The 13,119-nt window shown below is 43.4% G+C and overlaps 1 protein-coding gene across 2 annotated transcripts in view; it reads left to right on the top strand.

Annotated features, from left to right (window-relative positions):
* tanc1a (tetratricopeptide repeat, ankyrin repeat and coiled-coil containing 1a) overlaps positions 1 to 13,119 on the top strand; it is a 136,277-nt gene that overhangs the window by 109,424 nt on the left and 13,734 nt on the right. For both annotated transcript variants that reach the window (XM_059966493.1, XM_059966494.1), the window contains exons 20-23: positions 259 to 392; positions 1,914 to 2,037; positions 2,854 to 3,029; positions 8,820 to 8,952. In XM_059966493.1, the coding sequence (XP_059822476.1) occupies positions 259 to 392; positions 1,914 to 2,037; positions 2,854 to 3,029; positions 8,820 to 8,952 (567 nt within the window). The remainder of the gene's footprint in view (positions 1 to 258; positions 393 to 1,913; positions 2,038 to 2,853; positions 3,030 to 8,819; positions 8,953 to 13,119) is intronic.

The raw sequence follows: 13,119 nt of genomic DNA, 5'->3' as shown, positions 1-13,119 counted from the left end.
ACTGTCTCAATCATCCATTTATTTTATAGTCTCAACTTGGTGTTATTCCTTGTGGCATATCAGGTGGCATTTTTTGCTGTTTCTTTAATATCTGTCTTTTTTTTAATGAAGCCAAGTTTCCAATTCAATGCTCAACCCAGCAAGGGGCCTGCTGGATTTGAAACTGAGATGATTTGCCCCAAGGTCTGGTGCTGGTACTACACCACCACTGGCCAGCAATTTCAACTTGTGTAAGTGACTATTTTTTCTTCACTTTAGCTCTCACAGCAGCAGCAGGAAGGGGTAAGTTGGAAGTATGTGAACAACTTCTGCACCGTGGAGCTGTGGTGTCACATCCCAATCGAAGGGGTATTTCCCCAGTATTTTGTGCAGCAAGGCAGGGCCACTGGCAGGTAAAATATTTTCTGTTTGTTGTCATAATGTTCTTATTTGCTTGCAAAAGTTATCTTATTGTTCATTATGAAATTTTTAAAACATTAGCAGAATTTTAATTTCTGTAGAAGTCACCTTTGCTTAAAGTATGTGTTACTTAAAGTATGTGCTTTGCAGATCTGTTCATCCTTTGCATCGCTGCACTAGTGTCAATTTGGAATCATGTATTTCACTAAAATATCAGTAAATAATCTAAAATGCCGACGACACCACAAAATATTGTTTTTATCATTTTGAACATTTAAAAACATTCCTTAAATTGTTAAAGACAGGAGCATAGAAAATGGCAGCATGTACAGGACCTCTACTTTTTAGAGTTGGCTGTGTCATTCAGTGTGTCGTGGCTAATTATCCATTTCATTGCCTTAATTCTGTTTTCTCCCCATATTCCTCTGCATTAAGAAGCATATCTATCTACTTGAAAATATATTTAACTACAAGGTCTGTGCTGTTTTCTGTTGTAGAGAATTCTACACCATTTGGGCGAAGAAATTTCTCCTAATCTTGATTCTAAATGGTATTCTGGAATCAGCAGCCTTTAGAAACACCCTTCCTATATTTAGTCTGTTCAGTTTTGTTTGAATTACTTAGCTTTTGATGAGAGCTCCTCTCATTCTTCTATATTGCAGTGATTTGAAGTCTAACTGATCTAATCTCTCATTGTACACTGATGCTATTCCAGGGCCAATCCAGTAAACTTTGTAGCATTCCTTCCATGGCAGAAGCATCCCTTTCAGCTAAATCCCATGGTCATCAATCTTGTGTTGATTTGTCAATGGCCATCATAAAGCCAGAGTGATGATGTTTACTGAGTTTAGACTGCCCATTTTTATTGACATCTCAAAACTATGTGCTTCCTTGAGCAAGATCTGGATAATGTTTAGGCTGATGCTGATAAGTGGTATGTAGGGTTTCCCCTGAGATTGGATAACTACTTACCCATGTAATGTGGAATTATTATTGCAACATTTACGTCAATTAACCATTCACCAGAGATTCAATTGACCCGGCCACATAGATGCTTTGATAGAACTCGGGGAAAATTGAACCAAGTGGTAAGTTTCCAGGCTCCTAAAGTATCATCTCCAAGGTTCACATCTACAGAATGATGGCCTATTTTCTGATTATTTGGATGAATGCATCTCCAAATAAAATTCTGGATGTTCAGTGGATCAAAGAAAAAGCAGTCACTGGCTTTGACCTCACAGCTTTAAACACTATGGCTGCAGTGTGTGAAATCAACAAGGTTCACAAAGACATTTTGCAAAAGCTTCTTCTACCGAACCACAAAAAAAATGGCATCTAACCAGATGAAACAGCAAGGCATAAAGGTATAAATATATCCTTATTGACCATCGTTCAGATGGCAAAGAGAATAATTGGCTGATTTTAAGCAATTGTTTAGTTTTGAATGTAAATATTTTAAGTGCTCAGACTAATTCCATTCTAATGCTGATTGATTTATCGTTTTGAACGTTTAGATTGCTGACCTACTGTTTAGGCATGGTGCTGATGTGAACACAACTGATAAGCAAGGTCGTACACCACTCATGGTGGCTTCTTGTGAAGGACACGTGAACACTGTTGAATTTCTACTTTCTAAAGGTAAAGGTAAACATAAAAGAAAACAACCTCTACCTCAATGTCACAAAAACAAATAAACTGGTTGTGGATTACAGGAGGAATGGAGACATGCTAACCCTTATTGACATCAATGGATCTGGGGTTGAGAGGGAGAACAGCTTTAAGTTCCTCGGCATCCACATCACTGAGGACCTCACGTGGTCTGTACACACCAGCTGTGAGGTGGAAAAGGCACAACAGCGCTTCTTTCACCTCAGATGGTTGAGAAAGTTTGGTATGGGCCCCCAAATCTTAAGAACTTTCTTCAGGTGAACTATTAAGAGCATCCTGACTGGCTGCATCACTGCCTAGTATGGGTACAGTACTTCCCTCAATCACAGGACTTTGCAGAGAGTGGTGTGGGCAGCCCAGCGCGTCTGTAGTTGTGAACTTCCCATGATTCAGGACATTTACAAAGACTGGTGTGTTAAAAGGGCCAGTAGGATCATTGGGGACTTGAGTCACCCCAACCACAATCTTGTTGCTACCATCTGTGAAACTGTACCACAGCATAAAAGCCAGGACCTCAGGCTCCGGGACTGCTTCCACCCAGCATCAGACTGATTAACTCACACCGATTTGAGTGTACTCTATGTTACATTGACTGTTCTATTTATTGTAAATTATTATAAATTACTATGAGTGCCCATTGCACATTTAGATGGAGACATAACAAAAAGATTTTTGCTCTTCATGTAGCTGAAGGATGTAAGAAAGTCAATTCAGAAATGTCAGTATCTGTAATATTATGGAGTTGCATTATTCTTGGTATCAATACCTGTTTGGTTTTGATCTTAGGTGCTTCCATATCTTCAGTGGATAAGGAGGGGTTGACTTGCCTGAGCTGGTCCTGCCTGAAGGGGCAAAAAGCTGTGGTTCAGACTTTAGTGGAGAAAGGTGCATCTATTGATCACACAGATAAGAATGGTCGAACTCCTCTGGATCTAGCGGCATTTTACGGAGATTCTGACATTGTGAGTCCTATCAGACTTTGTTTGACATGTATAGATTTTTTTAGTTCCATCATTGCAGATCATTGGACTTTTTATATTTGAATTGCCATATTAATGCATATTGTGTCTAAATGAATTGCCTGGCAAACTCAAAATTGAATTATGTCATGTGTAAAACACAAGAGGCTAACTGGCTCCCATAACTTAAAGGTGTAACTGTCTTTGTAAAATGGTTTAAAGGCATTGGTTTTTATTTTTAAAAAGGTTGTTAAGATTGAGTCTGGATGTTTATCAAGCTATGTTGGAACAGTATCAGCTTATATTTGAGGGGAAATAATGAAACTTTACGGATTTCAAAGGGCAAATACCCTCTCAGCATAAGCTGTCAGCTCTTTCCACCTCATGTTATCACTAGTTTTTCATATAAAATATTAAAACTGTAGCAACACTAATAAATTGCTGGAGGAACTCACTAAGTCAGCCAGCATTTGTGGAACAGAATAAATGGTTAATATCTCCGACTGAGTCTGCAAAAGGGGGCCAGAAGCCAAACTTGGAAGATGGGAGGAGGTTCAAGCTGGCAGGTGATAGGTGAAACCAAATGAAGGGTAAGCTAAGTAGGAGAGAGGGAGTGAAATAAGAACCTGGGAGGTAGTAGGTGGAATAAGTAAAGGGCTGAAGAAAGAGGAATCTGACAGGAGAGGACAGTGGACCATGGAAGAAAGGGAAGGACAAAGGTTATGAGAAGACTAGAATACAAGAGCAAGATGCGCTGCTGAGGCTTTATAAGGCATTATTTAGACTGCACGGACTACTGAAGCAGTTTTAGTCCCAGCTCCCTTTTGTGCCTCAGTTTTTTGTATTTTCTCTCCATTTCGAAAATAGTCAACTGTTTCATTTCATCCACCAAAGTGCATGACCGTACATTTCCCGACACTGTATTCCACCCACCATTTCTTTGCCCATTTCCTAATCTGTATAAGTCCTTCTATAGCCTCTCTACTTCCTCAAAACTACCTGCCCTCCTCCACACATCCCTGTGGAACAACACTAGTCACTGGCAGCCAACCAGAAAAGGCTCCCTTTATTCCCACTATTTGCCTCCTGCCAATCAGCCACTGCCTTATCCATGCTAGAAACTTTCCTGTAGTACCATGGGCTCATAGAAACATAGAAAATAGGTGCAGGAGTAGGCCATTCGGCCCTTCAAGCCTGCACCGCCATTCAGTATGATCATGGCTGATCATCCAACTCAGAACCCTGTACCTGCTTTCTCTCCATACCCCCTGATCCCTTTAGCCACAAGGACCATATCTAACTTCCTCTTAAATATAGCCAATGAACCGGCCTCAACTGTCTCATGTGGCAGAGAATTCCACAGATTCACCACTCTCTGTGTGAAGAAGTTCTTCCTCATCTCGGCCATAAAAGACTATCCATAAACTGTGACCCCTCGTTCTGGACTTCCCCAACATCGGAAACAATCTTCCTGCATCTAGCCTGTCCAATCCCTTTAGAATTTTATACATTTCAATAAGATCCCCCCTCAATCTTCTAAATCATAGCTTGTTAAGTAGCCTCATGAGTGGCACCTTGTCAAAGGTCTTCTGATACTCCAAGAAGACAACATCAACCAATTCTCCTTTGTCAGTCCTGCTTGTTATTTCTTCAAAGAATTCCAACAGATTTGTCAGGCAAGATTTCCCTTGAGGAAACCATGCTGACTATGACATATTTTATCATGTGCCTCCAATTACCCTGAGACCTCATTCTTAATAATCCAACATTTTCCCAACCACTGAGGTCAGACTAACTGGCCTATAGTTTCCTTTACCATAGAACCCCACAGAACATTCCAGCACAGAAACAGGCCTTTTGGCCCTTCTTGGCTGTGCCAACCATTTTTCTTCAGCTTCTCTCCCTTCTTGAAGAGTGGAGTGACATTTGCAATTTTGCAGTCTTCCAGAACCATTCCGGAATCTAAGTGATTCTTGAAAGATCATTACTATTGCATCCACTATCTCTTCAGCCACCTTGGTATGTACACCATCTGGTTCAGTTGACTTATCGACCTTCAGACCTTTCATTTTCCCAAGAACATTCTCTCTAGTAATCTATATCATTGGTACCAATTTGTACCACAATTTCTGGCTGCTCACCCTCCAACTTTAGAATGTTGTGGACCCTAATTGAAACTTCCCTTACCCCATCCATGTGCCTCTTCCACATCCACTGAATCTCCTGTCTGCACCTTTAACTATAAAATCCCCATCACTACTGCATTTTTTCCCATTACTTTAATACATAGGCTACACTAGTGGTCGCCAACCCGTCGATCAAAATCGACTGGTCGATCTTTGAGACTTTCCCAGTAGATCCCAAAAAAAAGAAAAATAAATACACAAATACTGTTGAGAGATTGTTTCCGGGTTGTGGGGTTTTTGTTCTGTTCTTTCTGCCCAGTGCATATGTGCTCCCCTGCCACGCACTACACTAGTGGTCACCAACCTTTTTAAGCTCAAGGTTCCCACCTCGGCCTTAGTGAAAGGCAAGATCGACCTACTAAATCGATTAGTCACGTGCATGCGCACTGGGCAGAAAAGACTGGAAGTAAAACCTCGCAACCCAGAAGTAGAAATAATGTATGAACACCAGGGGTCACCACCCTTTTTTGCACCGCGGACTGGTTTAATATTGACAATATTGTTGCGGACTGGCCAACAGGAGTAGGGGGAGGGGGTTTTAAACACGACCGGAATACAGCGATACTCGATGCAGGTTCCTTATGCCCAGTCTATTCCACAATTTAGTTTACGTGGCTCTCAGCACTTAGCTTCTGTCCCTCTTGCTCACATTTTTTTCCACTCAAAAATCTCAGTGGGTTTGTCTTTGAGTGCAGGGTTCTTGGACTCATGGTACCAAAGCTGTTTTGAGGGCTTCATTGCCTCATTAGACAGCCTCCGGGCCCGAACTCCAGCCTCCTGCCCGCCTGCCAGATGCCTTGGCCAGGTGCAGCTGATTGTGGGTGGGGTGAGAGGACAAGGTCAGGGTTGGAGGTCCCCGAGCTGGGACCGCGGCGGTCGCAGTCCAGAGAATGCGACCGACCGAACGAGGAGTGTGACAAGGCGCGTGCCCGCCCTCCTTGTAAGTAGGTAGGATCTATCAGCCGTCAAACGTTTGGCTCGAGGGATGACCTTCAGTAGATCGCAGCAAGGTAGCTACTCTGCTACTTACGAAACCGAGCCCAAATTAGGTTGTCTGCGAATATTTTAGCACGGGGTTCCCCACGAACATTCGGTGTGGTAAACAGGTTTAGAGGCAGTGCCCATCTGTCTGCGCTCCAGGACTGTACCAATGTCACTTCCCACCGACCGTGTGAGGCGGCTGGTTACCCGAGGTCAACCCAGTGATCCCTGGTGCAAGGGTGTCACTGTGTTTAGGCACCTGATGACCTCATGCGTACAAGTTCAACAGCAGGCATGACAGGGAGCGAGGAAAGGTGCAGCTGACTCATATTGCTAAATCATATCGTTTACTTGCTTGGTGAGGGAGCTACACACATGCATGCTGGGCAGAAAGAACGGAACTAAAACTCCGCAACCCGGAAACAATCTCTCAACAGTACTTGTGTATTTATTTTTCTTTTTTTTTTGGGATCTACTGGGAAAGTCTCAAAGATCGACCAGTCGATCACGATCGACGGATTGGCGACCACTACACTACACAGTATACTTCATTGGTTCTCAACCACCGGGCTGCGAGAAAACGATATGAGTCAGCTGCACCTTTCCTCATTCTCTGTCACGCCCACTGTTGAACGCATGCGAGGTCATCAATTGCCTGAATGCAGTGATACCCTCGCGCCAGGGATCACTGGTTGACCTTGAGTAACCGGCTGTCTCACGCGGCCGGTGGGAAGTGCCATTGCTGCTGGCCTGGAGACAGACAGGTAGACGCCGCCTCTAAAACTGTTTACCACACCGAATGTTCGTGAGGAACCTGGTGCTAAAATATTTGCAGACGACCTAATTCGGTCTCAGGGTTTCGTAAGTAGCAGAGCAGCTACCTCTCTGCGATCTACTGAAAGTCATCCCTCCAGCCAAACTTTTGTTGGCCAATGGATCCTACCTACCTACAAGGGGGGTGGGCACACGCCCTGTTGCATTCCTCGCTCGCTGTGTCGGTCTCTCCAGACTGCGACCGCCGCAGCCCTGGCACGGGACCTCTGACCCTGACCTTGTCCTCTCACCCCACCTATGACCGGCCGCACCTGGCTGAGGTGTCTGGTGGCGGGCGGGCAGGAGGCTCGAGTTCGGGCCTGGAGGCTGTCTAATGAGGCAATGAAGCCCTCAAAACTGCTTCAGTACCTTGAGCCCAAGCACCCTGCACTTAAAGACAAACCCACTGAGTTTTTTGAGCGGAAAAAATAGTGAGCAAGCGGGACAGAAGCAAGTGCTGAGAGCCATGTAAAGTAAATTACGGAATAGACTGGACATAAGAAGCCTGCTCCAAGTATCGCTGTATTCCAGTCATATTTAACACCCCACCCACCCACCCACCGTCGGCTGGTCCGCAAGAGTATTGTCAATATTAAACCAGTCGGCAGTGCAGAAAGGAGTGGCGACCCCTGGTGTACATACATTATGGGTTGTGTGGTTTTACTTCTGGTCTTTTCTGCCTGGTGCGCATGTATGTGACTAATCGATTTAGTACGTCGATCTTGCCTTTCACTAAGGCCGAGTTAGGGGATCTTGGGCTTAAAAAGGTTGGTGACCAGTAGGCTACAAAAGTTCAACTCAGTCCTTTCTGTTTGGGAATTCCAACAGTCAGTCAAGCTGACTGGTAATATGTTCAGTCATGGTGGGCAGTTTGAGGGGAAGAAGTGCTGATCTCCTATTTGCTATTATACTTATTGAGATTGGTGGTTCTGGTTTTCAGGATTTCCCTAGCTCAAGCAGCTTTCTGCTTCCTTCCGATCTTTCAGTTGATTTACAACTCAATAAAGAAAACAATAAAATCAATTTGCTAAGACTCTTGTTGGATCCAGAGATAATATTATCCTGAAGGCTTTTAAGAAGTCAAGAGTGAGGTGCAAATCTTATTACGTCTATTTTATTAATGTTCATAACAAACCAGTAAAGCATGACAGTAGATTACTGTAACACTTGTTATAACACACACAAAGAACAGCGAACTTGCCTCATTGTCGATCTTTATACTGTAACTAGTTCAAGGTGGATAGATGAGGAAATTCTCTGATAAGAACAGCCTGAGACAACAAGGACAGCTTTGATTTATTTATGTTGTCATGTAGGTGAGACTACAGCTAGAGGTCATAGGTTAAGGATTGAGGACGAGAAGTGAAATGTTTAAGGGACCACGAAGGAAAACTTCAGAGTGTGGAATGAGCTTCCAGTGCAGGTGGTGGATGTGATTGTGATTTCAAAGCTTAAGAGAAGTTTGGATAAGTACATGGATGGGAGGAGTATGGAGGAATATGGTCTAGGTGTAGGTGAATGGGACTAGGCAGTTCAGATGGTCTGGCATGGTCTGGAGGGTCTGAATGGTCTGTTTCTGTGGCTCTTTGACATTCCGGGCCTACAGCCAAAGAAACTACAGAAATGTAGAACCAGCTAGACTGCAAATTACTGAAAATTTCTTCAACATTTGCAGACAGACGGTTGTACAAACATTTAAGCAAGCATAAAGAAAGTTAAGCTACAAGAAAAATTATAATTTAGACACCTGTCCAACACAATGAAAGACATTTTGTCCTTTGTGCAATTATAAAGCTTGCTATTTTATTTACAGGTTCAGTATCTGGTGGAAAGAGGTGCCATGATTGAACACGTTGACCACAGTGGAATGCGTCCATTAGACAGAGCAATTGGATGCTGCAACACTCCAGTTGTAGTGATGCTCCTTAGGAAAGGTGCAAAACTAGGTATGGATTTAAACTGACAGGATGCAGAGCCTCTGTAATCAACAGTAATATTTCTGATTTGTTATTTGTGAATTATTTATTGGTTGAGTTCATTTTAAAGAAGCAGTATTGTCCTGTATTTCTCTGTAAATTTTTGTACTGAGTTGTAAAGAATACAGTTGTCTTGAGGCCCTCCATTGGTCAGGGTTGACCATGGATGTGTCCCAGCTGTCTACGTGATACACAAGCCAGTGCAGTATGATATACAAAGCAAGCTGTTGCCCATGTAGCAGGCTCCCCCTCTCCACGCAGCTGATGAATCCAAAGGAACGGCAGAGACCGATTCAGTTTGGCATCAGTGGCGTCGCAGGAGTTGCCAGTCAGCATTGAGCTCCTTATGGACTCCAGCTCCAGATCTTTCCCTTGGTGTTTCCTCCTGAGTGTTTGCCCATGAGTGGGTTTAGCCACAAGGCCACAGAGGTTTGAGATAACAGTTTTCCTTCTCCTGGATGAGCTGCCAAACATGAGCCCCACCTGCCCAGCGACTGGTTTTAGGGGATCGCTTTTGCCTCTTCTGTCAATAGAAACGGGTCTGGTGGGCATAGTAGCTATCTGAAGGCCAGGAGCTGGACTTAGTAGTCAGAGGTTATTTGAGACAAGTACCATCGCAAGCATTTAATAGCTAGTGGGAGATTATCTCCATTACCACCCCTTGCTATAGCAAACTTAAGGAAACATGGTTGTGTAAATTGATTATATTGCTAATTTGAAATTGTCCCTATTTTTTTTTTAAAAAATCACAATTTATGATCAGTTGAATAATATGTGCTGATTTTTTTTTGGATCTGTATTGCTGGTGAGATGAACATTGTCTGGTTGCCTTGAGCAAGTAATGGTGAGCTATCCTTTTCGGAGCTGTTCTGGAGGGAGCTCCAAGATTTAAAAGCAATGACAATGAAAAACCTGCAATATATTTCCAAGTCAGGAAGTTGTACTACTAGTGCCTTTGTACTTGGTCACAAAGTTTGTGGGCTTGGGAGGTGATAGATGGAAGAAGTAAAGGCCAGAAGAAGGAATTTGATTGGAGAGGACAGTAGACCATTGTAGAAAGGGGGGAGGGGCACAAGAGGGAGGCGATAGATAAAATTATTAAAGATGAAATAGTGGCATACCTAGATAGCAGCGATAGGATTGGGCCGAGCCAGCATGGATTTACCAAGGGTAAATCAGGCTTGACTAATCTGTTGGAGTTTATCGAGGATGTAGCCAGGAAGTTAGACGGGGGAGATCCAGTGGATGTAGTGTACCTCGATTTTCAGAAGGCATTTGATAAGGTCCCACATAGGAGATTGGTTGGTAAAATCAAAGCTCATGGCATTGGGGGGAAGACATTGACATGGATAGAAAACTGGTTGGCAGATAGAAAGCAAAGGGTAGTGGTGAATGGGTGTTTCTCGGAATGGCAGGTGGTGACTAGTGGGGTGCTACAGGGCTCGGTATTGGGACCACAGCTGTTTACGATTTATGTCAACGATTTAGATGAAGGCATTGAGAATAACATCAGCATATTTGCTAATGATACTAAGCTGGGTGGCAGTGTGACATGTGATGAGGATGTTGGGAGAATTCAGGGTGACTTGGATAGGCTGGGTAAGTGGGCAGATACTTGGCAGATGACGTTTAATGTGAATAAGTGTGAGGTTATCCACTTTGGGAGTAAGAACAGGAAGGCAGATTATTAGCTGAATGGTGTAGAGTTAGGTAAGGGAGAAATACAAAGAGATCTAGGAGTCCTTGTTCATCAGTCATTGAAGGTGAATGAGCAAGTGCAGCAGGCAGTGAAGAAGGCTAATGGAATGTTGGCCTTTATTACAAAGGGAATTGAGCACAAGAGCAAGGAAATCCTCTTGCATTTGTACAGAGCCCTGGTGAGACCACACCTCGAGTATTGTGCACAGTTTTGGTCTCCAGGGTTAAGGAAGGACATCCTGGCAGTAGAGGAAGTACAGCTTAGATTCACGAGGTTAATTCCTGGGATGTCTGAACTGTCTTACGCAGAGAGGTTAGAGAGACTGGGCTTGTACACGCTGGAATTAAGGAGATTGAGAGGGGATCTGATTGAAACAGATAGGATTATTAAGGGATTGGACAAGATAGAGGCAGGAAATATGTTCCAGATGCTGGGAGAGTCCAGTATCAGAGGGCATGGTTTGAGAATAAGGGGTAGGTCATTTAAGACAGAGTTAAGGAAAAACTTCTTCTCCCAGAGAGTTGTGGGGGTCTGGAATGCACTGCCTTGGAAGGTAGTGGAGGCCAATTCTCTGGATGCTTTCAAGAAGGAGCTAGATAGGTATCTTATGGATAGGGGAATCAAGGGATATGGGGACAAGGCAGGATCCGGGTATTGATAGTAGATGATCAGCCATGATCTCAAAATGGTTGTGCAGGCTTGAAGGGCCGAATGGTCTACTTCTGCACCTATTGTCTTGTCTATAAGCAGAAGAGAAGGGTTTGAAGGGGAACCAGTATTCATGCAGAAATAGTGAATGCGGGATTGATTGCATTTAAGAGAAGTTCGGCTAAGTACATGGATAGGAAGAGCATGGAGGGCAATGATCCAGGTGCCAGGCAGATCAACAGTTTGACTTGGACTAAATGGACTGAAGCAGAGAACCAGGTGCTGTAGTGCTCTATGACTTGGCTTCCACAGCCATATGAGGCAGTGAATTCCTCCGATTCACCACCCTCAGGCTAAAGAAATTCATCCTCATTTCTTTACTAAAGTGGTTTCTTTTCTCTGCTCTTTGGTTCTATACTCTCTCCCACTATTGGAAACATCCACTCCGTCTAGGTCTTTCAATATTCGGTAGGTTTTAGTGTGATCCCACCTCATTCTTTTAAACTCCATTGAATACAGAGTCATCAAATGTGCCTCATATTAACCCTTTCATCCCTAGGAATATTCTTGTAAACCTTCTCAGGACCCTCTCCAATGCCAGGACATTCTTTCTTGGATAAGGGGACCAAAACCGCTCACAAATCTCCAAATGTGTTATGATCAATGTTTTATAAAGGTTCAGCATTTCATTTTATATTCTGGTTCTCTTGAAATGAATGCTAATATTGTATTTGCCTTCCTTATGAATTCCCCTTTCTTCCCGGGCATCTCAGTAAATGGCTTGTTAGCCCTCACTGGCAGTCTCCCAATTTAGCGCTGAGAAACCTACCTTTTCCAGCCTCGTACATCTTGGGTATATACACTCTGGTCCCGCCAAATCTGTGAGATTGGGATGTCTCAGCCACCTAAGCCCTGGTTTGTGTGAGTGCTGTATGATTTGCTGCCCTGTTACAGCTCATTGCAGGAAATAACAGACTGCACACGGCATACAATTAAAAGGAGTATATTTATGAAGTTTAACTTAACTAAAGAGTGAGTAGAGAAAAGAAAAAAAAAACAAAAAGGGCCCATTATAATTAAACAGTCAAATGTACACAGGTTGGAGCTCAAATCTTCCAAAAGTCATATTCACCTATCCCCAGTAGACTCTCGTGCCTTGGCTCCATCGAATCACAGTCCCCTGCAGATCAAATCCTGCGATCGGTTCTCTCCAGTGTCTTCTCCCTTTGTCTCCCTCCAAACAAAGATCAAGATTCCCACTGGTGTCGGGCACAAAGGACCTGCTCCCCCAGCCTTCTCTCCTGATTAGATGACCCACATTCCTAAGCACTCCTTATTTTTTAACAAATAAGCAGTGAAACATTTACCAGGGCATTACACTTACTACTCACTCTACCTACAAGTTAAACTTTGTGGAATGCTACACTAGGACTCCCAAGTTCTTGTTATGGATGTTAGTTGCTAGCCTGTTCCCTGAGACATGGATGGTGAGATGCAGAACCCACACATACAGTCAACAGTTTCTTCAACTTCAGCCACATTATCCAGATCGTATGAAGCTATGGTACTTGTATAGGACCAAGATTTGTAAACAACTTTATTTTAGTCCTCGAGAACCACTCCTTCAACACCCTCTCTGGTACACTGATGCTTTGCTTCTGGTCCTCAAGCAGAACTTGAAATTGTCTTTACTTTTGCTGCTGATTTGCACTCGTCCCCATTTTTAATCCCCTCTTTACTGCTTTTATTAATACATTACAAATGCTACAGAAGTTCTTATCGTCATTCAT

Source organism: Hypanus sabinus, chromosome 4 (assembly GCF_030144855.1).
Source record: "Hypanus sabinus isolate sHypSab1 chromosome 4, sHypSab1.hap1, whole genome shotgun sequence".
Lineage (NCBI taxonomy): Eukaryota > Metazoa > Chordata > Chondrichthyes > Myliobatiformes > Dasyatidae > Hypanus > Hypanus sabinus.
The sequence above is the reverse complement of the archived record's forward strand: the minus strand, read 5'-3'. Positions and strand labels throughout refer to the sequence as shown.